We start from the raw sequence: 24,434 nt of genomic DNA on the forward strand, positions 1-24,434 counted from the left end.
AGCACAGTGCAGTCTTTCCACCTTGGTTCAATATTCTCAGCATTGTTCAGCTATCTGAATTATAAACTTGTATTCATATAATAGGGTGGCATCTTCATCTGTATACCATAAATGTATCTGGTAACATCTTGCTTTTTCAATATTACTGATGGTGATTTGCAATTTTATTTTTATGTATTTATAGTCCACATGTAACATTGCCTCTAAAAGTTTGAATTGCATTCTTGGAATCTGGCTTCTGTCCAGATGCAGTGTTGCTTGTTTATGGTTGCATACTACATCAGTCAAGATGTACCGCATAATTTGTTGGATCCCTTCCCCCAAAAAGCATTTATGGAGTAACAATGCACCCATGTGGTCAGTACTGTATGAATCTGAGGTGGACATCATGCATCTTAAACAGTTTGTGGGTTGTAAAAAATATTTTTTGTAAAAACTTTCAGATAAAGACTTTAATTTCAAGAAAGATGTAAATATAGTAGCTTAAAGCCATCCAGTTCTTATGTCATGACAGCTGTCATGATCATTATATTATAACAAGACAGTTGATTTGCAGTTGCTGTTCTTCTTCACAACCGCATCAAATGTCATAGGAAAACCACTCAAGACCAGGTATGAGACAGGTCATTTTAGCAATGCATACAAAATAGACAAGCTGTCTGAAATCCTAACTGAACATGCTTTAAACTTCAGATGCACATTCATATCCTATCCATGAAAATCATGAACAAATGGCAAAGCAACAAGCATCCTAAATGATGTCTTATTACTACCATCAATGCATCTGATTTAACTCTAAGAATGCAGAGAATGATATTTCTTGTGAAATCTAATGGACTACTTCATAGGTTCATAGGTTCATAGGTTCATACTAGGCTATCTGCCCAAGGGCATTTATAAGCCTAGCCCATAGTTATGTGGCTTTCGCCACCCCTTTAGTTTGAATAAAAACTATGCCTATCATTTTTCTGTGCCTCTGTCAAGCAGTGACACTGAAGTAATCCCTGGGTATATCTATCTCCCATCCATTGGTCAAGATTCCTCTTGAACAAGGCCAGCGAGGTGCTCTGCCTCACATGTACCGGGATTTTGTTCCACAGCATAGTGAGTCTCTGGGTGATGAATCTGTCCCTCCAGCACATTCTATTTATAACCATGTCAAGGTTTAAGTCTCCGCCCTTGTGGTTCTGAGGGATCTAGATTTTTGAGGTGAAGCATATTCATCAAATCTGGGTTTGACATGGCCTTTTATGTCAGGCACAGGTCACCTCTGAGCAAGCGGTATGAGACTGAATAAAGCTGGAGTTCTTTCAGTCGGGCAGCATAAGACATATTTTTGAGACCCTTTATCCTTTTGGTGAGGAACTTTTGGGGCCTTTCAAGCTGCATCAGGTGTCTGGTCAGATACATTGGGCATTGTACTCAATCATAGGTCTAATGAGTGATGAGTACAGGGGACGATGACCTCCCTTGATCTAGATGTGAATCCCTTCATGATCAGGTGGGTGATATAGAAGGTTTTCCTAACTACTTTAGCAACATGAGTGTTAAACGAAGACTACTGTCAACTTGGGTCCCCAGATCCCTGATGACTTTTCTGTGCTCAGTGGATTGTCACCTATATGGTAGCTAGGGGTAACCTTGTTTTTCCCAAGGGTATGACTATGCATTTTTGGCGTTTAACTTCAGGCCATGGCTCTGGCACCAGTTATCCATTTCTGTGAGGCCCTTCTGGAGGATATCTGTGTCAGATGTGTTTTCGACTATGGCGCCCAGTTTGCAGTCATCTGCAAACTTTGTCAGCCATAACCCTCCTGTGTTTGCTTGTACTTCAGAAAAGTAGATGCCGAACAAGAGTGGACCCAGGACTGATCCCTGTGGGACACCACTTGTGACAGGCTTTGAGTCTGACATGGCTCCAGCAACTCTGACCCTGTGGGTTCTGTCAGCCAGTTTGCAACCCATCTTGTGATGTATGGGTTTACATTCAAGCTGATGAGTTTTTCGATGATACCTGAGTGGGGTATTGTGTCAAGGCCTTTGCCAGGTCGAGGTAGGCTGTATGGACTGCCTTTCCTCATCAATGGCCTTGGTGACTGTCTCAAAAGTCAACCAAGTTTAAGAGGCAGGATCTGCCTTTGACAAAGCCAAACTGGGTTGGATCCAAAGTCTGCAAGTTCCCTATGTCTTTATTTATGAGTTCCATTATGGTCCTCTCCATGGCTTTGCAGATAAGGCTTGTCAAGCTAATGGGGCGGTAATTTCCAGGGTCTGTGGAGGCACCGCCCTTATGAAGTGGGACCACAGTCGCCACTCCTTATCCTGAGGTGAGGCTAAGATTAAACAGCTGTCCTAACTGTGGGTTTAATTCCTCGTTGAGTTCATGAAGCACACAGCCGGGGACACCATCCGGTCCCATGGATGCTGTGTTTTGCCTTAGTGAGGGCAGTTCTCACCTGGGCATTGGAGATGTTTGGGGGCTACAATCTTCAAGAATAGATATCTCTCCTTTTGGGGGGGGCAGAAGTTTGCACTGAACCTGTCAGCCAGTATGTTAGCAATGTGTGTAGGTTCAGTAATTTTCACATCATTTTGAACTAATTCTGAGCATATCTGGGAGTTTCCTCCTAGGTTTCTAACATAGCTAAAGAAGGCCTTATGATTGTCTTTAGAGTCCTTGGCGATTTTTCTCTCAAAATTTGCCTTTGATGATTTTATGAGAGCTCTTAGCTTTTTACTTATAATGATCAAAGGTGTCTTACCTTTCAAGGATTTTGCTCTATCTTGTAGTAGCTTCCTCCTTTTGTTGTAGAGCTTGTTTATGGCTGGGGTCCACCAGACTGGACGCTTGCCTTTGGTACAGAGAGTCTTAGTTTTGTTTGGGATTGCCTGATCCATGCAGTCCTGTAGGTGCTGGTAGAAGGCATTTGTAAGTGATTCAGCAGTTTGAGTAATGTTTACCACTGGCTCAGGGGCCTTAAAGGAGACCACACTAGTTTTAGAAGTGTGAAATCGGCTTTTGAGAAGTTTTTCACTGTGGTCTTTTTGTTTCAGGTGGGGATGGGATGAGGACCTCCAGCGAGATTAGTTTATGATCTGATCTCACCAGTGAGGGGTATACTTCCGGTGTTGAACATTTTGATCCCATGTTCGTGATGATGAGATCAAGTATGTTTTCACCTCTTGTGGGGATGGTGACTAGTTGTTCCATGGCATTTGAGTTTATGAACTCCAGGAATCTTTGGGTTAGAGTGTTAGGGCTTGAGTAGTGTTCCCAGTCTATATTAGGGTAGTTGAAGTCACCTAGTATGATGGTGTTTTGAGATACATTTATCCTCCAATGTTTTCAGTAAGGCCATGTGAGGTTCCTGAGTTTGAGAGGGTGGCCTGTAACATGCTACAAATTGCAGAGCAGTCTTGCCTATGGTTAATTGCACCTGGATGGTCTCCGATGCATCGTTGCCACCAATCTTGAGGTGTGGGTGTCCTTTATGAATATGGACACCCCTCCTTTCTTGGTGTTGTCCGGATTTTGGGGCCGGAACGCATGATATGAGGTGAAACCTGTTAGTGCTGGGGTGCTCTCAGGAGCCTTGAACCAGGTTTCTGTCACAGCACAGACATCGATGTTCTCCATATTGAGAAGGGCCTCGAGTGTGTGCATCTTGAGATTGAGACTTCTGGCATTGAGCAGCATTACCCTTAGTTTTTTCCTTTTGGTGTTCTAGGGTGGTAGGTTTAGAATTTGAGCCTTGCCTAAAAAGGCACTATGGGGTGGCAAGAGCCTTTGCCAATATCCGAAGCCCAGGGTGACAGGTGCAAGCCGTCCTTAGCAGCGTGGCTTGTCCAGCATGTCATCCCAGGCAGACAGACATTGATCCCTTTGAATGACACCAGAATTTAAGCCAATTATTAAAGCTGATCATCTTATCACTGTATTGTGGCATCATTCTAGGTGAAGGTAGGATACTGCTCAAGGTCAGGGTCATACCTGCCTGGGCTACATAATCAGAGAGCTCCTCAAGTCCCTTTTCATGTAGTCCAAGGAGGTACATCTCAGGTCGTTGACACCAGCGTGGACAATGACTGAGTCGTGCTTGTACCTGCTGTTGAGAGACCTGAGTGCTTGCGTTATGTGGCGGATTCTAGCGCCCGACAGGCAGCTTACTGTGACCTTCTCCTTACTCAGTCTGGTGAGCGGACGTCAGTGTGTCTGACTATGGAATCACCAATGACAAGTGTGTCTGGCATTTTGTTTGGCCTTAAGGGCTGTGACTGTTTGACACTCTGACTGTGTGGTCTATGTGTTGCATGTGTTGGGTCGTGAGGTGGTAGTTGTTTGGGTGTCTGCTTTGGTGGCCTCTGCTGTTTTGGTAAATTTTTGATCAGAGCCTCGAGTATGTCTTTGTGTGAGTATGTGTATGATTTGAAGTTGTGATGGTACCATGTGTGACTGGGTATGTATTGTGTGTGGTTACCTTCTCCTCCTGTCTGGTCTTGCCAGTCCTATGTTGAGAGAGCTCAGCCTCCAGTTTGGCCGTATAGTTGCATCTCTCGCATGTATTTGTGTTTTGTGGGAGAAGGAGAGGATTGTTCAGGTACATGAGGCAATTGTAACATTGCCTCAATATTCCCAGGTTCACCAGTTGAGCTGGAGAGGACACTAGCAACTGATCCCTCAACATACTAGAAGTAGTAGATAAAGAACTTTCAAAGGACTCCCGGGGAAGTGGGTTTTAGGCTGGTGGGGTACTATCTATAGTAAGAGTGCTTTATCAAGGTGCAAGTACTGTAGGAGTAAGTGCTAGGCTTTACAGATAGAGAATAGTCTACTTGGGAATCAAGTAGAGATGAACTTTTCAGTTATAGGATATGCTGGTTAGATCAGCAGTACAGTTTAGCGTGTTTTATAGCAGGGGGCTGAAGGGAGCTAGGAATTGGCCCAAAACGACCAATGGACTACTAGTTTCTGGCTGAAACTTAACCAAATCGGACAAAAAGGCCGCTCAGTGCTTCCCACTCCCACTGGTAAGCAAAGAAACTTCCCTCCTTCCTAATAAGGCAATGGATCAGTAACAGGAACTAAAAACAAAGCCCAGGGATCAGCAACTCTGAAACTGGACTACTCTACATCAGTAAAGTGGGAAAACAAGAGATTTTTTTGTTTTATTACAGAGATAAGGAAAAAAACAGACAGTAAATGCTATAAATGCTGTAAATCGGCTAGCACACTTTAGTGTGTAGCCTACAGAAACAATTTGCAATTTACTATTTCATGTTCATTGGTGTACTAATGATGGTTATTGCAGATTGTTTGTTTTTTATCCGACCCTATAGATCCCCTTTTTTATAAACCTCCTACTGTGCACCCCCAAAGGTTAGTCACCCTAAATAGCTCCCTGTCTGATAACCCCATCTTTTTCTCCTTATCTACTGAAATACATTGTTCAAATCTTGTATTATGAATTTTAAGTTTCCCTCTGTTTCTCCTGCCAACCTGGTGGACATGGGCTTTATGAGGCAGTGTAACAACTACCTCATGTTCACTGACAAACACTTACTCTTAAATTACTCAAGTACAATTTGCAAGAGATGTTCTATTCTAAGAATCTGGAAACACTGTTCTCTCATGCCCAGAACAGCAATACTAAATGGGTTGCCAGCTTATACACCACAACTCCTATTTGTAATATGCACACAACACATAAACCTTAATATGTAGAGGCACGCTTCAGAAACCTGCCTAAACACCAGAGACCTCCAAACCACAAACATGCTACACCTAACACAATACCCAAAGTACCTAATACACACAAAAACACTAATACCTGTGCATCACCTAATAAGCCTTAAGGCAATGTACAGCTATTCCAAATGTTTTAGTTACAGGTGACGCTGTAGTGAGGCATACAGATGCTCCACTCACCAGGTTGAACAAGGAGAAGGCTGAGGTCAGCTGCATATCTGATGCAAGGATTCATCAAATCACACATGCACTCAAGTCTCTCGGTGGTGCAGCGGCTAGCATTGTCGCCTCACAGCAAGAGGTTCTCCAGTTCGATTCTCAGCTGGAGTGCCTTCTTTGGGGAGTCTGCATGTCCTCCTCTTGGTTGAGTGACATTTAAAGACATGCAAGTAGGTGCGTATGTGAATGGGTGGGCCTTCGTTGAAGGCTGTACAATGGGCTGGCACCTTGGCACTGTAAAAATCTACTGCCAATCATAAGCGGACCGGCATTCCACTGTGGCGACCCCTAACCAGGAAAAGCCAAAAGACATTACTTACTCAAGTCTCTCAACAACAATTATAACTATGACTCCATCATAATTCATGTTGGTGTGAATGACCTTCTGGGCATATGAAAAGAGACATGATTGAGCTCTCTGAATATGTGTCCCATGTGGGTATGTCTCTAGCTTTGAGCAGCATTACCCTCACCTAGGTTGATGCCACAATATAAATAGAAAATGATTGACTTCAATAATTGGCTTAGTTTCTTGTGTCATTCTAAAGGGATCCAGTTCCTGTCAGCCTGGGACAATATGGTGGACAGACCACACTAATTTATCGGAGATGATCTTCACTTGGCACCTCTAGGCTTTCAGTTGCTGGCTAAGGCACTTGCCTCCCCCATAATGCCTTTTTTAGTCAAGGTCACAACAAAAAAATTCCTGGCGTAAAAATATCAAACACAAAGAAACTTAGGGTCATGCTACTAAACACTAGGAGTTTAAATCAGAAACTTCACTGTCAGGAAGCACTCCTCTCTCTGGAAGATATTGATGTCTGTGTGGTCACAGAAACTTGGTTCAAGGCTGCAGAAAGTACCCTGATCTTGCAAGGCTACAATGCCTTCCACACTTTCACACCGCAATTTGAAAGTTTGAGAACCAAAGGAGGTGGAATATCTATCTTCATTAAAGATAATTACACCTCTAGACTGGTTAGACAAGAAAACCAAAATTGCCAAGGTAAGACATCCCTTCAAGTCATTTTCAATTACAGGTCCCCTTCCATGAACCAATATGCCCATACAGCTTATTTAGATGTACTTGGGACAATTAAAGTGCAACCTAACACCCTAGTCATGGTTGACTTCAACTATCCTTCCATTAATTGGGAAACATATATGAGTTCAAACCTACTTGCACAAAAGTTCCTGGACTTTGTTAACTCAAATGCCCTGGAACTACTAATGCACCACCCCGTAAGGGGCTCCAGTATTGTAGACCTGGTCCTCACCAATATGAATGACCAAGGCAGTGCCTCAAATATAGGGCTTGCACTGGTTAAATCTGACAATAAATCAGTCGTATTTGAAGTAGAAATAGCACCACAACTCCCCAAAGGAGAAATTAGGCTAAATGACTTCACCAAAGCTAACTATAACCTCCTAAGGGAAGGTATAATTGTCTTCCAAACTCCACTTTCCACAGATGGCATTAATGGCTATACTAAGATATACACTGATACCCTATATAAATATCTACACAAATGTATAGACACAGCCATGATGGATAGGATTAAAGCAAGATCCTCAGGAAAAAACAAACCGTCCTGGTGGACATATAGCATTAACAAATTATATAATAAGTGAAAGAAGCTGCTGTCTGAAAATACAAAAGTGAGATCCCAGAGCTGGAAGAGCACCCTCCTCAGCCTAAACAAGTAAATAAGAACACTCATAAAATTTTCAAAGAGCAACTATGAGAATAATTTAGCAACTATAGCCAATGATAACCATAAAGCTTTCTTTGGCTGTGTTTGCAACCTAAAAGGTAGGACTCATATGTGTGCTAAACTAATTGTGGATGGCATCACACAGACTGACCCTGCAGAAACTGCAAACCTGCTAGCAGACAGGTTTGGTGAAAATTTCACCCTCCTATCCACCCCAAGCATACCACAAACCATGTCTTCATCATCTCTTCTTCCCTCCATTTCCAAAGAGCAAGTCATCAATGTTCTCTCCAAGACTAAGAACACAGCCTCCATGGGACCAGATGGCACTGATGGCTGCTTTCTTAATCTTCTAAATTTTCTAAAACAAGAGCTAGCTACTCCATTAGGCACTCTATTCAACATCAGCTTGAGTACTGGCTTTTCCCCCACTGAATGGAAAACAGTGACTGTTATCCCCCTCCACAAGGGTGGTTCAGCAACAGACATGGGTAACTAACCCATAAAGTTTGACCAGCCTCATCTGTAAGGCAATGGAACAAATCATCATGGATGTCATAAATAAGGATATAGGTGACCTTCAAACTCTAGATCTATCCTAGTTCAGTTTTGTCAAGGGCAGGTCATGCTTGTTAAACCTGGTGGACTTCTTTGAGAACATGACCAGAGCCATAGATGAGGGCAAAGCCATGCACACAGCCTATCTTGACTTGACCAAGGCCTTCAATGCTTTCTCACATTTAGGCATCATTGACAAACTAACCCAATTGAATATTGCAAACTGCCTAACAGATTGACAACACTCAGTCAAAGTGGGAGACTTTACCTCGACCAGCACACCTGTCACCAGTGGGGTCCCACAAGGTTCAGTGTTGGGCCCCCTCTTGTCTGGCATATACTTTGCAGAGGTCTAGGCCAAAATGCAGGGGCTGTAGCTAACTTAGTTTGCGGATGACTGCAAATTAGGTGATCACTGAATCTCCTAGCAATGTCAGCGTACTTTAAAATGATTGGTGCCAAAGCCATGGTCAAACTAAATGCTATAAAATGCATAATCATTCTCTTTGGTAAAAAACTATGCCCCTGCTGATTATAAAATAAACATTAATACCCCAAGTACCAATTCAGTAGAGATAGACTTGGAAACACAAGTTGATTGTGACCTCACCTTTGACCACCATGTGACTACTGTGATGAGGAAGGCACTGTTTGTGGCTCACCAGATTAGAAAAGGCATCACCTCAAGAACATAAGAGGTTATAATGCCCCTGTACTCGTCCCTCATGAGGTCTATTATTGAATATAATGCCCCCTTTGGTATGTACCATACCAGACACCTGCAGAAACTTGAGAAACCTCAGAGATTTCTAACTAAGAAAATTCAGAGTCTCCAGCACGTTTTAAATGGACAGACTGAAGTCACTCTCACTGTGCTCAGTAACGTATAGACTACTTAGAGGCAACTTATGTTTGGTTTACAGGGTTATCTCTGATCCATATCTAATGGAAATGCTGCACATCTATCAGTAAGTCAAATGGGACTAGAGTCGCTCATTCCAGGGACCTCAATCTAGCTTGTAACATAAGCAGGACCTGCTGGACAGACATACATCTCTCAGAGGTTGCCACTCCTCTGGAATAGGCATCCAATCCATATCAAGCAGAGCACCTCTATGACCCCGGTTTAATCGCAACCTCAATGACTAGATGGGAAACTGTAAATTTCTGCTTGAGATTGCCCAAGCTTCTCTCATGCATATGGGTAGTCCTTGCTAGAAAAACCTTGGGCATAGAAGATATCTCTCATCTAGTATTATATTGGGATTTAATGGCTAGGCTTGAAAAGACCCTTGGGTCAACAGCCTAGTGACATCCTATGAACCTATGAACCTATTATTTTTACTGAATTTTACTTATTCCTTTGGTCTATTTATTAATTCTGAATTGTATTTAATTTTTCATAAAGAATAATCTGAATGTCAGAAGCAGCAGGCACCTGTTTATGCCAAATCACATGACTGTATCTGAAATTAAGAAGAAAAAGTCTAAACATTTTTAATATATATATCAATTTATAGGCCAGCATGTCTGCATAGTCACTGTAACTCATGAGTGTTGCAGTGTAGATGATTTTTTAAGAGACTGAAATTATACTCATAATCACCTCTTGTGAGGAAAGTGAACAGCTGAAATTCTTGAAGAGGTACTTCAGACAGTGCGTAAAAGATGAACTAAATAAATAAATAAAAATACACTTGTATGTTCATTAGACAAAATTAAGTCTTATTTGCAAGAAGATGCATACAGTAAGTGAAGATGTTATTTTTTAATAAGGTGGAAATAAACATTGTATATGTTCATTTTATGGAGAGGGCTGAGGATGTGACACATGCAATGTACGGGGGCCCTTTCTATTTGTTTTTCTTTGATTTCACAAAATCATTAATCTGCTGTTATCATCTTTGAGGGAACATATGTGATGTTGTTTTATTTGAAATTCTTTGTAGATTTTAACCATCTGACAGCCATTTCAGTCAATGTAGAAAGTAAAAATATAATGCTGGGAGACATCTCTGTGAACATATTAGGAGTTGGCAAAATGTAAGGTGTTATGTTATGCATATAACAAAATAGTCAGCCATATGTAATCACAAATATATTTTTTAATAGTCATCTGTGATATTTCTATACAAGAAGCATAGAAACACTGTTAAAAGAAAGCTAGAATAAAAACATAATTTAAATTGTATCACTCATGTGGCTTAAAGCAATGAAGCTCTAACTACAGCCCGGGTGACCCAACTTGGATTATTATCTCTGGTAACTGATGTAGTAATGAAGAAAGATGCAAATACATATCCTGGGAAGGGTGGGCATGCTGAACATTACATAATGAGTGACATTGGAGTCCAGGGCTCAAAAAGAATGGATGTCAGCTGGGAGGCAGAAAGAACAGAATTAGATGTGACTGGCCTGTTGCACTGGTGAGGTATGCGATCAGTGTGACCCTCCCATCGCTAATCTAGCCTGCAAAGGGCATGTGGAGTTATCCAGGAAAAAAAAAACAAACACACAGTGATGATGTTCTTTCCTGCCAGCCTGTCTCAGCTCATGAACAGGATACCCGACCCTGAAGAAACCTCACAAGGTGTTGAGAGTCTGTCTTAGAATAGGCCATCTCTGTGTATGACAGACTGGAGGTCCACTGGGATAGGAGTTGTATTTGAGAAGCTTGAGTTGGTGGACATAGCTCAATATTAACCACTATGGAAAGAAAAAACAATTACTTGCAAAAAAAGCATATTTAAAGCTATACCTTTGATCAATTTTTGGTGTTAGCAATCCTAAAAGTTCAGCATGTCTTCATATATTTTTACTTTGTGTGACCAACAGCCATAAGCTATATCTCAGAGTTGGCTATTAATCTCCTGCATCATGACCCATAAGCCATGACCACTTGTCTTGTCTTGATGTCTTCCCAACTAGGTACCCTGGACAGCTTCTTTTATGGCTCAATGGAAGCATTTATATCATTTGAAGGAAGGTGGGGAAAAGTCCAGGAGATCCAAGTAAGGTTTCACCTAGGAAGTTATTAGGCATTTCCTGCTTTATTACCTTGAACGCTCTGGAGGGGAAACTGGAATGTCAACAGCAGTCACATGCATGCTATGATGTGTATGTAAATATGGATGTTGGGTCTTCACCCTAGCACTGCAAACAGCATCACTGGCAGTGCATTCCTGTGCCCAAAATCAATTAGTTTATAGAACTATCCAGCTTTGCCCCCCCCCTCAGGGAAGCATTGCAGGTCTTTGGCCAATTAATTCTCCCACCTCTGGCATACCATTCTCATCAGGTCTACCACTGAAACCCTGTTTTTTGGGTAAGATGCACATATTCTGCCCATCCCATATCAGGCCTGCTATAAGAGCACAGTTAACTGAGAATATAATAACATTTTCAGCAAGAACAGTGAGAGTCATTTAATAGTTCCAGTAGGAACAATTATTACATTGCAAAGGATTCTGTAATTGTTTTCATGAAATAAGCCTTACTCATTGGCAGTGATTATCATGCCAGATATCTGACAACATATACATTGAGGTAGGTTTTCATAAATGCATGATTCTGTCAAAGTAAATGTTTTTCAAGTACATTCTTACATATGGTATGCCGACTTCCCGGTTCCGTTTAACAACATCTTCAACATCAGTTAGATTAGTGTAACCCCAACGAGAAAGATGAAAGCCAAGTGACCAATATGCTGGCATTGCTGGTCTACCAGTCAGCTGAAATAAAATAAAAAAGCAGATAAAATTTGGAACATTTTGTGGCATTCCAAAGTCCAGTTTAGTTATCTGTGTTTCCATTTTTGCACCTGCCATTACATCTCAAAACACATTTAAATCTTCAAAGCATTTACTCAAAATATCAACATAATATGAAAAATATTGTAATGAATGATGTTAAAAACATAACTATATTTCCGAAACCTAATCAAGGGTTTCTGCAACTACTTAGAAAAATGTGGGCATGTGCTACTGAATAAGAAATTTCTGATTCCTTATTTTAGCCTGAGTTAGTTACTGAGGGTGTGTAATCTAAAATCACTTTCCCAGATTGCTTAGGAAGAAAATACATAATCATTGGGCTCTGACTACAAAACTGTGGCTGAGATTTATTAAGGGTATCAGTCCTATATGGGCTTTCCTAGCTACAAGTCACTCATTACACAGGTGGAACATGGGCAGAGTGATGCTCCTGGATCCACATTGTACAGAACTACTGAATATCAGTGTCAAATAATACCTAAGCGCTGCCCATTTACATACAATTCTCAAAAATATAAAAACTACAGAAATTCCACAAACATAGATACTTAGATACTACAGTTCCCTTTTCACTGCAAAACATTCATATGAACCTGTTTTACCATCTCATTCTTTTTAAACAAACCAGGTATGAAGAATTGTTGGACAACAGCTCAAATGAGTTATTGGCAAAGCTCACAGCTACAAGTTCCACACTGAATGTTTCCCCTAAAATGGTTTATTGCTTCCAGAAATAATCTAATTATTTTCTTTTATAATACGATTGGTTCTCTGCTAAATCTGTAGTCCACAGCATGAAGCTAGCAGTCTCTATGCTTGCATTTTCTGTATGAAAGACAGGAATACAGTCTGTAGCCTATCAAAAGCATTGTTATCCAGCTTGCTGTGTAATACTACTCCATTTATGTGATTAAGTTAACAATCCCAAATGAGAAAAAATATATTTGAACTAACCACTTCCATCGTGCACTTTGCTCTGGACACAAATAACATATGCTTACAAAAATACACTTTCCTTGTGAAAATCTTAACATAATGTTCATACACGACCTGCTTTTTATATGTGTCCTCCCACACCATGCAAACCACTTCCACAGATCCCAAAACCAAATCTCATGATCTAAAATTGATTCACAGATAAAACACACCTAGACCTCTCAACCAATCGGGGACAAATTTCAACAGAATCAGGGACAAGTCAAGAAAAATCAGGGACAATCAGGGACACCTTTAAAATATTAGTGCTATTAACTTGAAACATTGAAAAGAATCAGAGCATATGAATTAATATACATTTTCTGAAGTAAAAGAAGTCTATAACTCTTAATTATTGTCATTATTCATTAAGTGTAATTCACCACCTTTCCTCCAAAAGTCACTAGTTTTAGGAGGGATTAGGAGTGACAGAGCTAAAATTTGAGTCAAAATCAGGGACGTCCCTGAAAATCAGGGACAGTTGAAAGGTATGACACATCTTGCTCAGAATTACAAACTAGGCAAAATGGAGGCTCTGGGAAAGAAACCCGAAGGATAAGACACATTTGTTTAACAGGATATAACCTTCATCTTCTGCGTTAACTGACAGACCCTGAATGTGCACTTAAAGTTCACTTTCTGAATACTTTCTGTGCATTTAAATACAGTATAGTGTGCATTTTTGTATGCTCAGGAAAATGATGTGTGAGTATTTACTAGAGCTGGACTTAACTTCCAGATGCACAGTGTGATAGAAGGCACCATTTCAATGTATCTTATAACATATCAGTTGTGGGATGTAAATAAGGGTGGCAGAACAGGAAAAATAATATGGGAGAGTTTGTTAGTCTTAGACTACACCACCAGTGGCAGAGTGACATGGCTGTAACAGTGAGATACAGAATGTCAGGTTTCATCATCAGGGTGATAGATTACAGATTTTGAAAAGTAAGGCTCCCACAGAAATGGACCCCGGAGACAACCTTGATCATTTGATAACTTTCACTTCTTACCTTACAGAACTTGTACCTTACAGAACTTAGTACTGAAGGTACAAAAAACAACTAATGGAATTATGTTCAGTCTGAGTAGCCTTAATATACATATCATAAATAGGGGTGTTCCTTCTTTTAAAGGTAAACTCTATTTGAAAAAAAAGCAGAGCTTTGCACAATATTACTCTTTTTGGAAGCCAGAAAATACAATTGTTTTACTGTTGAATTGTATATGCATAGTAATTGTCTACTACTAGAATTGCACAACAAATGAAGTCAAACAAACAAAAAAGGAAGGCTCCCATGTCACATTCACATCAGTATGGATTACAGGCAAATCTGCACTCAATGATTTCTTCCAATCGTAACTGATTTGAAATGATTGCTATCAGAAATTAGCAATTTTTAACTTTATTAATGTAAGGAGGATGTAGAAAATATTGCACAAATTCATTTTTTATAAAACATGAATTAATTTTAAGCATATATAAACTAGCTAACAAAACAGGTATCACTATAGAATGTTATTTCCTATCTGTAGTACTTGTTAATGCATACCTCCAGATACTCTTTAACAACTTCTTCAGGGTTATTTCCAACAAAAACGTAGAAATCAAGAATTCCACCAATTGTTCTATATGTTACTGCTGGTGCAGGCTGAACTGTCACCTCTAGAAAAGGAAACAAGAGCCATTTTACTTCCATCTTCACATTATCAGTAAATGCTGCATTTGCTATTAAATAAATCAGTTAGACACTAAGATCCTAGGTTATTGAAACTATACATGAAAATGGCAATTTTTGTTATTTCTATCAAATTTTTTATATTAATTTTGATGAATAATGGCTTGTGTCAGGTACTGACACATATATATATATTTTATTTTTTTACTATTTTCAAAACACAAATAGATTAAAAGGAGGAAATATGTCTTAAGAAGAGACAACTATTATATGAAAAGCATAATTAATCTGCAGTGGTGATATTCATATGAAAAACATTAGTATGAATCATGTCTAAAAGATGGATGTTTACATAAGTAATAGAGATATCAAGTTAGAAAAGAATATATATGTGTGTGTGTGCATATAAATAGATAACTCTGTGTGTGTGTGTGTGTGTGTGTGTGTGTGTGTGTGTGTGTGTGTGTGTGTGTGTGTGTGTGTGTATATATATATATATATATATATATATATATATATATATATATATATATATATATATATATATATATATATATATGTGCTAAATCTGAGATTGCCTTACCTTAGACACAAATTAGACAAATGAAATGCATCATCTGACAAAATGATGACCAATGAAAAGCCCTAAAAGGGATTTGGTCCCTTTCCTTCAAGACTGAGCAAACTCAGTTTTGATGACCTTAAAGAAGAGAACACAAGGTAACCGGTCCATAGCTCTTTCAGCTTAGATTGTCCTTTTTTCAGCCCCATAATACTACTGTGTCCACATCTTTTATACTCCTTTACATTATCCTAAGTCCAAGTATTCTCACATTGCTGATGGATTTTCTGTGATTCTCAGCTAAGTAAATGGCATCAGCATTTTCATCTGTTTTGCTCCACAGCTTTCTTTTGACTTGCACGGCTGGACTGTATGTTTTCATTTCAAGAGTTACTCTTCGCTCATCAATCTTTCATTTAAAATGCTATGATCTAGCAGACAGCAGGGTAAGAAATTTGTTATTTGGACTTGTAAATGAAACTCATTCAATAGGTCAGATTCACAAAAGTGTGTTGTTTGCTTGTTGTGAACTTTCAATCTTAATGTCATGTAACATTTTCTCCTTGGATATTCATCAGCCTTATAGTTATTTTTCATTCAAGAATTAAATGCAATGCTGACGGGGGGGTAAAGAATATATTTAGAATTTTTACATTGCATTATTTGCCTATTGTCAGTCAGAAACCTGGAGTACAGAACACAGTAAAAGATGTCTAAAGAGGCCATACAGATGAAGTGAAAAAGTGATCTCCCATGAGACACAAAATAATGGTATATGTATACTGCATCAGTATTTGAGGATGTGTCAGAAAGATAACAGTCGCTGGATAGTTTCTGGAGAAAAATTGTTAATAATCTTGTTCTTTTTCTCTGCTCATAGACAATGGTTTATACATAACTTTCCAGTCATAATTAAATTAAATATATAGCATCAGGCTACGCATGGTTGTTCTGAAATAAGGATAGCAAACATTTTGCAGGAAACTTGCTAGACTACCAATAGGTACATACAATTACTTTTATTCTTCTCTTCTTTCTTGAGATCAAAGAATACCAACTAGGTTTATACAAACATAATGAAGATTGGCAAACATTGTAAATACCCTCAGTCCTTCCTAGGGAATATCTAGGGCCAGTTCCATTATTCATTAAGGATGGATTCATCAAAACAGTTTATTCAAAATGGGAAGATCAAATGTGAAACTCTGTGAATATTTTATAGTTTACTTAAATATCTGGTCACCTCTGTAAGTTATATTGAACAGGCAGCAATGACAGAGGCCTACTCATGTGAGTGTGTGTGTGTGTGTGTGTGTGTGTGTGTGTGTGTGTGTGTGTGTGTGTGTGTGTGTGCACGTGCATGTACCTGTGTGTGCGTGTGTGTGCACATGTGTGTGCATGTGTGTGTCTGTGTGTGTGTGTGTGTGTGTGTGTGTGTGTGTGTGTGTGTGTGTGTCTGCACATGCATGCTTTTGTGTGGATGCCTGCGTGCATGTGTCTTAACATGCATGCTTTTGTGTGGATGCCTGTGTGTGTATGTGTCTGCACATGCATGCTTTTGTGTGGATGCCTGTGTGTGTATGTGTGTGAGGTGAAGCTCATCATTTAAAACCAATTGTCCAGTTAATCTTTCAGTCTCAACAAAATGGGGCTTCATTGAATTTGCCAGTAGCAGACAGTGTGGTATCCAAATGACTGGCCAATCATATTCTAAAATAGTAAGGCTATCTTTACATGTTGCTGTAACCTTCGTTGGAAATACAAGAAATGCCTAGCTAGCAAATATCACCTCTAATTCTACGTTTCATTTGTCACTGGTTTACTTGAGAGGCTAACATCGATTCACAGTTCTAAAAGGAGGAATAAAATATAGAAAATAAATAGAAAAACAAATGTAAGTGCAAAGGACTGATAGATTGCTGATTCCAAAATTAAGAAACAAGTGGTGATAATCAGTGAATGAGGTGAAAAGCACCTCGTACACAATTGCATACTAGGAGTTCATGTGTTTTGGAGTGAAGGAGGAATCTCTATGTAACATGAACATGCAACATACTGTACCTCATTGGAGAGCTAGAAAATCTTTACTGAGTATATGTAGCTACATGGTACAGTAGTGCATACTGTATTATCCTGTAGTTGTCTACTGTAATCTGGCCTGACAGCATGCTACGGATTGATTTGTAATGACATTTCATTCCTTATGCATGGCAGCAGATAAGTGGTCATTATCTTACTGTGGCAATGAGAGCACCTGGTTTTGGTTGACCTTCCATTGATAGGAGAATGACACATCAATGGGAAATAGGAGGTTAGTTTGAGATAGCCGGTGTGCCTGTTCCACTGGGGAATCTGTATATGTAGACTTTTCTACACATCCTAATCAATTTAAGACAGCCAACAAGGAGCACTTTAAAAGTCACTGGTCCTGCCACTGCACTCTCCCTCCTTAACATCCCCTACTTCCCATATCATAACCTACTTTTCTGCCCTTAACTCACTCTTCTCGCTAGCTCTCTCTAATCTTCCTTGACTACTCTTTCTACTGTCTTCTAAAACCTATTAATATAATAACCTCAGTGAAACATTCTATAGTAATTGTCTTGCTTTCATGCAACTACATTATGATAAAACTGGGTTTTTGTAACCACTTACCCCAAAAACTATACTCATCTTAATGACATATTTCTTTTTATGCATCTTGAAACAGTTATGCTATACTCCTGATTCCTGACACTGTATAACATTGTATTGCTACTTAATGCCTTGTAATAACCCTGTAACATTGCTGTTTAATGCTAATTTATAATGAAAATTGTATAATATGTTGGAGCTTTTCTCCCTGGGCCTCTGCTGAAAAAGGGCTCTTCAGCTTAGTCAGACAATCCCGGTCAACAAATGTAAAATAAATAAATAAATGTAAAAATAAATAATTTTCTGTACTCTATGTTGGAGGTGTTTTTTTCTTTTTGTTGTTTTCACTGAGCTGTTATGGTACTTAGCTATGTCTGCAGAGCAACATAGTAACAGGTGATGGGGATCACTGTTAATTAGTAAGTACTTGGTTTGCCACAGATTACTCTGTTATGTATAGCAGTTCTCCAACACATTTCATTTTTTCAATGACAAATTCAGGGACAGAGGTCATTTATACATATACTTTGCGCATGGAGTACAATGTTTATGCAATGGTGTAAGACAATACTCAGTGCCTTACCCCACTGAGTCACTACTTTTTTAAAATTGCAACAGGTTTGGCATGGTCACCTCAAGTGCTCAAAGTCTACTCCATGGAACATGATGTTTATGAATAGCAATTGCAGTTCATCTATGAAAATGGGGAACTATAACCGCTGGCATTAAGCGGCTAGCTAGACACAGTGTGCATAGGGGGTGGTGACAGAAAGCTGAGCAAATGAAAAAAGTGAAAGGTATCTGGAAGTCCTACAGTATCATCCATTCCAGTTTAGTGTTAAGTAATCTATAAGGGCTATATGGACATCAATGCAAAGCAGGCTGTTCACAGGGGAGGAGGAATAGACTAGACAGGGGAAGGTATTTAGGATCAGCAAAGGTTAGTTTCCTAGCTCTGAGGCGTAAAAGAAGAAGAAGAAATATTAACTGCTGGCTGAAGTTTATTGCCAGCAAGACTCAGCATGTGGGGCTGGTGAAAGTATGATGTTATGTAATCATAATCCATGAATGTTATGTGCGCACTTTTTTAAAAGTAATTTTATTTTGTGCAAAATGACACCAAGAAGTTATTGCATACTATGTCATATTTGAACATGAATGATAACTTGTTTATAAACATCATTTCAAAACTGCTGTTAATCATCTGCTCTTCTTGTACACTTTATACCTTACTCTTAGATATGATATCCATCTTAACATAGACCAGAGAAGAAACTTAATGAAATGTTTGCTTAGGCAGGTTTTATACAAGGAGAAAAAGAAGTTAAGAAGGAATAAATTGTGTTGGACACCTACCTCCTCTCTATAGGCTGAGGAACACCCACGGTGGGTTTGACCCTGAGGGGGCTTGAATGGTTGTTGTACTATACTGTACTTTATAAATTAGATTGGAAGAACCATTGCAAAGATTAGGTAGGGCAAGCACAGGTAGATGATCTGCAGCTTGATGCCATTAGATGAATGGATCAAAAGATGCAAAGATAAAATAGAAGGATATAAGAGAAAATGAAGCAATGGAGAATACTGAGTGATTGTAGATGGGTAGGACAGGATAAGGGATGAGCGACGGATTAGTGATAAGAGCAGATGTCAAATTTTTCAGAGAGAGAAGTGATTGGGTCTGGTATTTGAACTGCTGAATAAGGGATGATGCATAGATGATGCAGAATTCCTGGAAGAGTAAAACAGAAGGAGTGGAGTCAGGAATAAAGTGTTGGAGGTACAAGTGGATGGCACAGATTATAGGTACACGTGGTGGTAATGGAGGTTTGTGTCTACTGTATGGAAGATTATGGCCAATGACATATGGCAAATCCACTGGTTTGATGGGTTGTTATAGGTGTTTGTGATACATGATGATGCAAGGAAGTGGTGCAAATATGAAAGGGTGGAGATGCAGCTGATGTCAGGGACCTTGAAACAAAAATAGGTAATCATGTCAACAATAGGAAGTGAACGTAGATGTATGAAATGAATGTATGGAAGTGAAAGAAGAGAAGTGGATAAAGAACTAGGAAGAAAATGGGTGGTATGATCCGATATAGTACTGGAAGCAGGGGAAGCAAGATTGACAGTGAGTAACATGGAGATTATTATGGTTTAAGGTAGGTAGCAAAGGGTCATGGGAATAAGTTGGATTGATGTAGAGACAAGGCATTCCCAGGTGTAGAAGCAGAAAGTAGTTAGAATGGGGGGGGGTTAGGAGACTGGCCCATCACAGATGGCTAGGTCTAGCAGATTGGACAATATGTGGCCAAATTTGGGCAAGATGTATTGTGTTCAACAGGGCCTATGCAGCATCTTAAAAACACATAGGTGAGAAAAAGGTTTATTATAGTATTGTATATCATTTATGATGCTAGAAAAATGGTGAAAATATTTTTAAATGGTCTGTTCGACAATGGAATGACTACTTTTTCTGTTAAATTGTACAGACCACTATATTTTAGATTTGTACAGATGTGAAATGACATTTTGAGGATACATTTCTTACTAACAGGGTGTTTTGAGATGTGTTGTATGTCTACTGTAGTAAAAGATAACAAAAAAATATTTAGAGAAAAAATCTTCCTCTATCTTTCCCATGACCAGAATTCAGGTTACTGTTATTTTGATATGCCACATTTGATCAAATAATAATGAATAAAACAGTTTTGGACTTGACAAATGGCTCCTTTTTTAATGATTTTGACTAATACATTATAAACTGAAAAATGACAGCCTTTGTGTTATGTTCACTTTATGATACACTTATCAAAATACCCTCCTCAATTAACATTAACAGTGACCTGTATATAAATGTTTATGCCTATTATTATTATATCTAAATCTGGCATAGAACTAGCTTATCCACTTATTGCATCTCTTACCCTGATTACTAGTTTCCATAGACATATTTTTTCCTGACCATTTTATTTTTGCAATTGTTTTTCAGTTTGAAATAGCTGTGATACTTTTCCTGTTAATATTACATTTCTGATCACTTACAGTATTTGCCACTTCTCAGTTTCTTTCTTTTTCACTCTCTATTTTTGGATATTCTGATTTTTTTCAAGTGGCATTTGCCTTCCTGGGATTATTGTACCCCCTGGCCATTTCCAAATTCACTTTCTTTTTCAGAAAAGCACATTTACATTTCCTCAGCTTGGTCATCTTCACACATGTCATGCAACCACTGCCCCCTTTCTCTTCTGATCTGTAAAGAGAAGATTCCCATTTCTCTAGCCTCTTTTCATACCTTTTCTGTTCTGCTCTGTAGTCATTCTTGGTAGCTGTAGGCAGCATGAACTATTTCTGACAGCCTGATATCCCTCTCCTTGAAGGCATCCTGAACTGCATACCCTACCTTAAGTGTGGTGTGACTAGGAACAGTGGGGTTGGAACATTTCTTTTACATTTTGGGAGTCCTATCCTCTGCACACACACACATATCTTCTGATCTGTTTGCAATGGTTCTGTCACTCTTATTCTGACAGTGTAATTTAGGTCCTCCGGTCCTTTTCTGCAATGCCATAATAGTTTGTATAAGACTCAGCTGATACATTATAACTGTAATAGTATGATTGAAATGCACTTCCTTACAGTTATTTTTTTTTGTACTGAATCTCAAATGTTGCCTTTCTACGCTTGCATCAGTGTTTGTGTTATACCTTGAGGTCACCCTATCCATTTTCTCCTGTTACAGAGAAAATATATGTCATCAACAAAGAAGCTGAGCATCTCTCTTTTCTTTATATCTGTTAATAGGTTCATAGATTTATAATAGGCTAACAGCCATTGGGGGCTTTATAAGCCTAGCCAAGCATTCCAATTGTCTCCCTCAAGTTTGTGTGCCTTAGAGGTTATTTTAAGAAGTATATGTAATCTATATGTAACCTTGGGCAAAATTTGCAGGCTTCCTCTGTCCATTAGAGACATAGGTGCTAGATCAGTGATGTATTTGTGATTGCCCATCCAAGGTTCCAGGTTTCTCTTGAATAGGATAAGAAATGGATGAGAAGCTTATTCCAGAGAAAGAGATTTCTCAGAGACACATACCTGTCCCTCTGTGTCACAAGCAAAATTTAAATCCTTGTATTGAGTAATTCCAATGCTATTCATTTGCTGATGTGAAAAATGTTCACCACGATGGGATACAAGGAGGACTGTATGCCAGGCATAGTTTGCCTCTCAAGTCCCTGAGGTAAGCATAGTATAGAGATAGAGCTTTGAGATGATCTTCACATGATATGTTGTTTATGCCCTGTATTCTTTTTGTGAAGAAGTTCTATGGCTGATCTACTTGTTGCATGTGCCTAGTCAGGTAAATACTGAATGGGCCATTGTATCAGAGATGGGCCTGAAGAGCGCCAAATACATAGGAACAATGACTCACTTGGACCTAGATACCATGCCTTTTCTTATTTGTTGAGCAACATAGAATGATTTCCTTACTACCTTAGACAAAAATCAAAGGTCTAGGAAGATGAATGAACCCGGGATCAGACCCTGCATTACTCCAGTAACCAGCTGCCTTACTCCTGACACTGTCCACCTCTTCATAGTATCTGAGACTCATACCTGAAATTTGCAGCAAAATAGATCCTCAGTCTCTGTCCTACTCTTAGTTCAGCAGTTTTACTAATAGCCACTTGTGTGGCACAAAATGAGTAGACTTGGTGATGTCCAGTAGTACCACATTATCTAGATCTTACTTAGCAGGAAGTCTAAAATCCATTCCTGAAACTTGGAGACTCTATTGAAGGTTTCTTCTGGCTTTGCATCTCTGCAGGTTTTTGATCTAGAGATTGCAAAGAAATTGCTGCTCTTATTAAAAGCAGTCAGCCTTTCCCTCATTTTTATATATGTGATTTTCTCTGTCACATATATTTGGCAAGGATTCTTATAATTCCTCGGATAGTTCTTTCACTACCCCATATGTGTGTACGACTGTTGTCATCCAGTCCTCATGCAATTTTGCATTGACTGTCCTAAAATTGAGCTGTGATCTGCTAAAGATCTTCTACAGGAGATCCGCCAGCACATTGCCAAAACCTGTAAAAACCCTGCAAGGCAGCCCATCTGCTCTTTATAATTTCTTCACCCTTTGTGCAGCCAATTTCATGTGCACATCCTATTTCCATAGCCTGGTGTCTGGCCAGTGCTCCTCTGATTCTGCATTCCTACCATCCCACAATGACACATTCCACCTACTTTCGTGTTTTGAAGACAGCAGTAAACCATTTATTCAGCACCTCTGTTTATTTTCTTTGACTGTTTTGTGATCGCCCTCTAGTACTTGTGCAGCCTGGCTTGGTCTGCATTTTCCTTCTTTCTTCTTTTTACCTGAAAAGTCTATATTCCTCATTCATGAAACTTTTTGCCAGTTCTCTTTATGTTTTACTGAATCAAACCACCTTTTTACCCAACAAATAACAGTAACACAGAAGCATTAATTGAAAAGTAACTATTTACACATTTTACAGCCCAGCTTAAATCATCTTCTTCTTCTTTCGGCTTTTCCCATTTAGGGGTCACCATAGTGGATCACCTGTCTGCTCATGATTGGCAGTGGAGTTTTACAGTGTCGAGTTGCCAGCCTGGCACCCAACCTTCCACAGAAGGCACACACATGCACACAATCACTCCTAGGGCCAATTTAGAGTTTCCAATCCACCTACAGCATGTCTTTGGGATGTGGGAGGAAACTGGAGAACCCGGAGGAAACCCACGCAACCACAGGGAGGACATACAGACACCGCACAGAAGGCACCCCGGGCGAGGATCGAACTGGAGAACCTCTTGCTGTGAGGCACAGCTCAGCTTTACATATAGGTTGTTAAAAACAAAGCAACTAATTCAAAAAAGACAAATTAAACAAATTAAATTGAATAGGTTACATTTTTCCCTTAGTACATCCTACACTAGCAGATAGTGTGATTATGTATTTATCCACTATCCTGCCTCAAATTCATCACATGATATAATTCATTTCTGTACCAAGTCTCTCTAATTCTTTTTCTAGATGCTTTTTCCCCTTTGGTCTGCTGACTGACTAAACCCCACCCCATCAGAATCAAGTCCATTCATTCCATATGGGTAAGGGAATCCCTTTAAATCTCCTAGTGTGAGAGCCATCCAGATGGCCTGCCATTCAGGCATGTATCAGAAAGTCTGGTGCTCTGTCTGCCATCCTATCAATGACCCCTTCCCATTGGAAGTGACATGATCACCTATAACACTAGAGGGTCTGCCTATTTCTATTTCTTAGTTGATCTTTGTTCCTTCACATGGCTGACAGGGACTACCTTCACTGGATTGGGTGGTCACACCTATGTCATCTCTGCATCAGCAACCATCTTTCAGCATCATGCATGTTGTCCAATAGTGATGTGGTCCAATACAACCCATCCCCCCAGAATGGGCACATTCATCCTCCCAAATGTGCTGTGAAGCACTTGAGCTGATAAACAAACTTGAATCATCTGGGCTGTAGCTGGCACTGTTGCAGTTTTATGAAATCCCTATACATTA

At 39.4% G+C, this 24,434-nt stretch overlaps 1 protein-coding gene across 1 annotated transcript in view; it reads right to left on the bottom strand.

The window, feature by feature from the left end:
* LOC122801170 (maltase-glucoamylase, intestinal-like) overlaps positions 1-24,434 on the bottom strand; it is a 516,102-nt gene that overhangs the window by 406,441 nt on the left and 85,227 nt on the right. Inside the window, exons 9-10 of the mRNA XM_044070733.1 lie at positions 14,540-14,652; positions 11,844-11,969 (exon numbers count right to left, since the gene is read on the bottom strand). Of these exons, the coding sequence (XP_043926668.1) occupies positions 11,844-11,969; positions 14,540-14,652 (239 nt within the window). The remainder of the gene's footprint in view (positions 1-11,843; positions 11,970-14,539; positions 14,653-24,434) is intronic.

Source organism: Protopterus annectens, chromosome 4.part1, assembly GCF_019279795.1.
Source record: "Protopterus annectens isolate FY-2018-M chromosome 4.part1, PAN1.0, whole genome shotgun sequence".
NCBI classification, from domain to species: Eukaryota; Metazoa; Chordata; order Ceratodontiformes; family Protopteridae; genus Protopterus; species Protopterus annectens.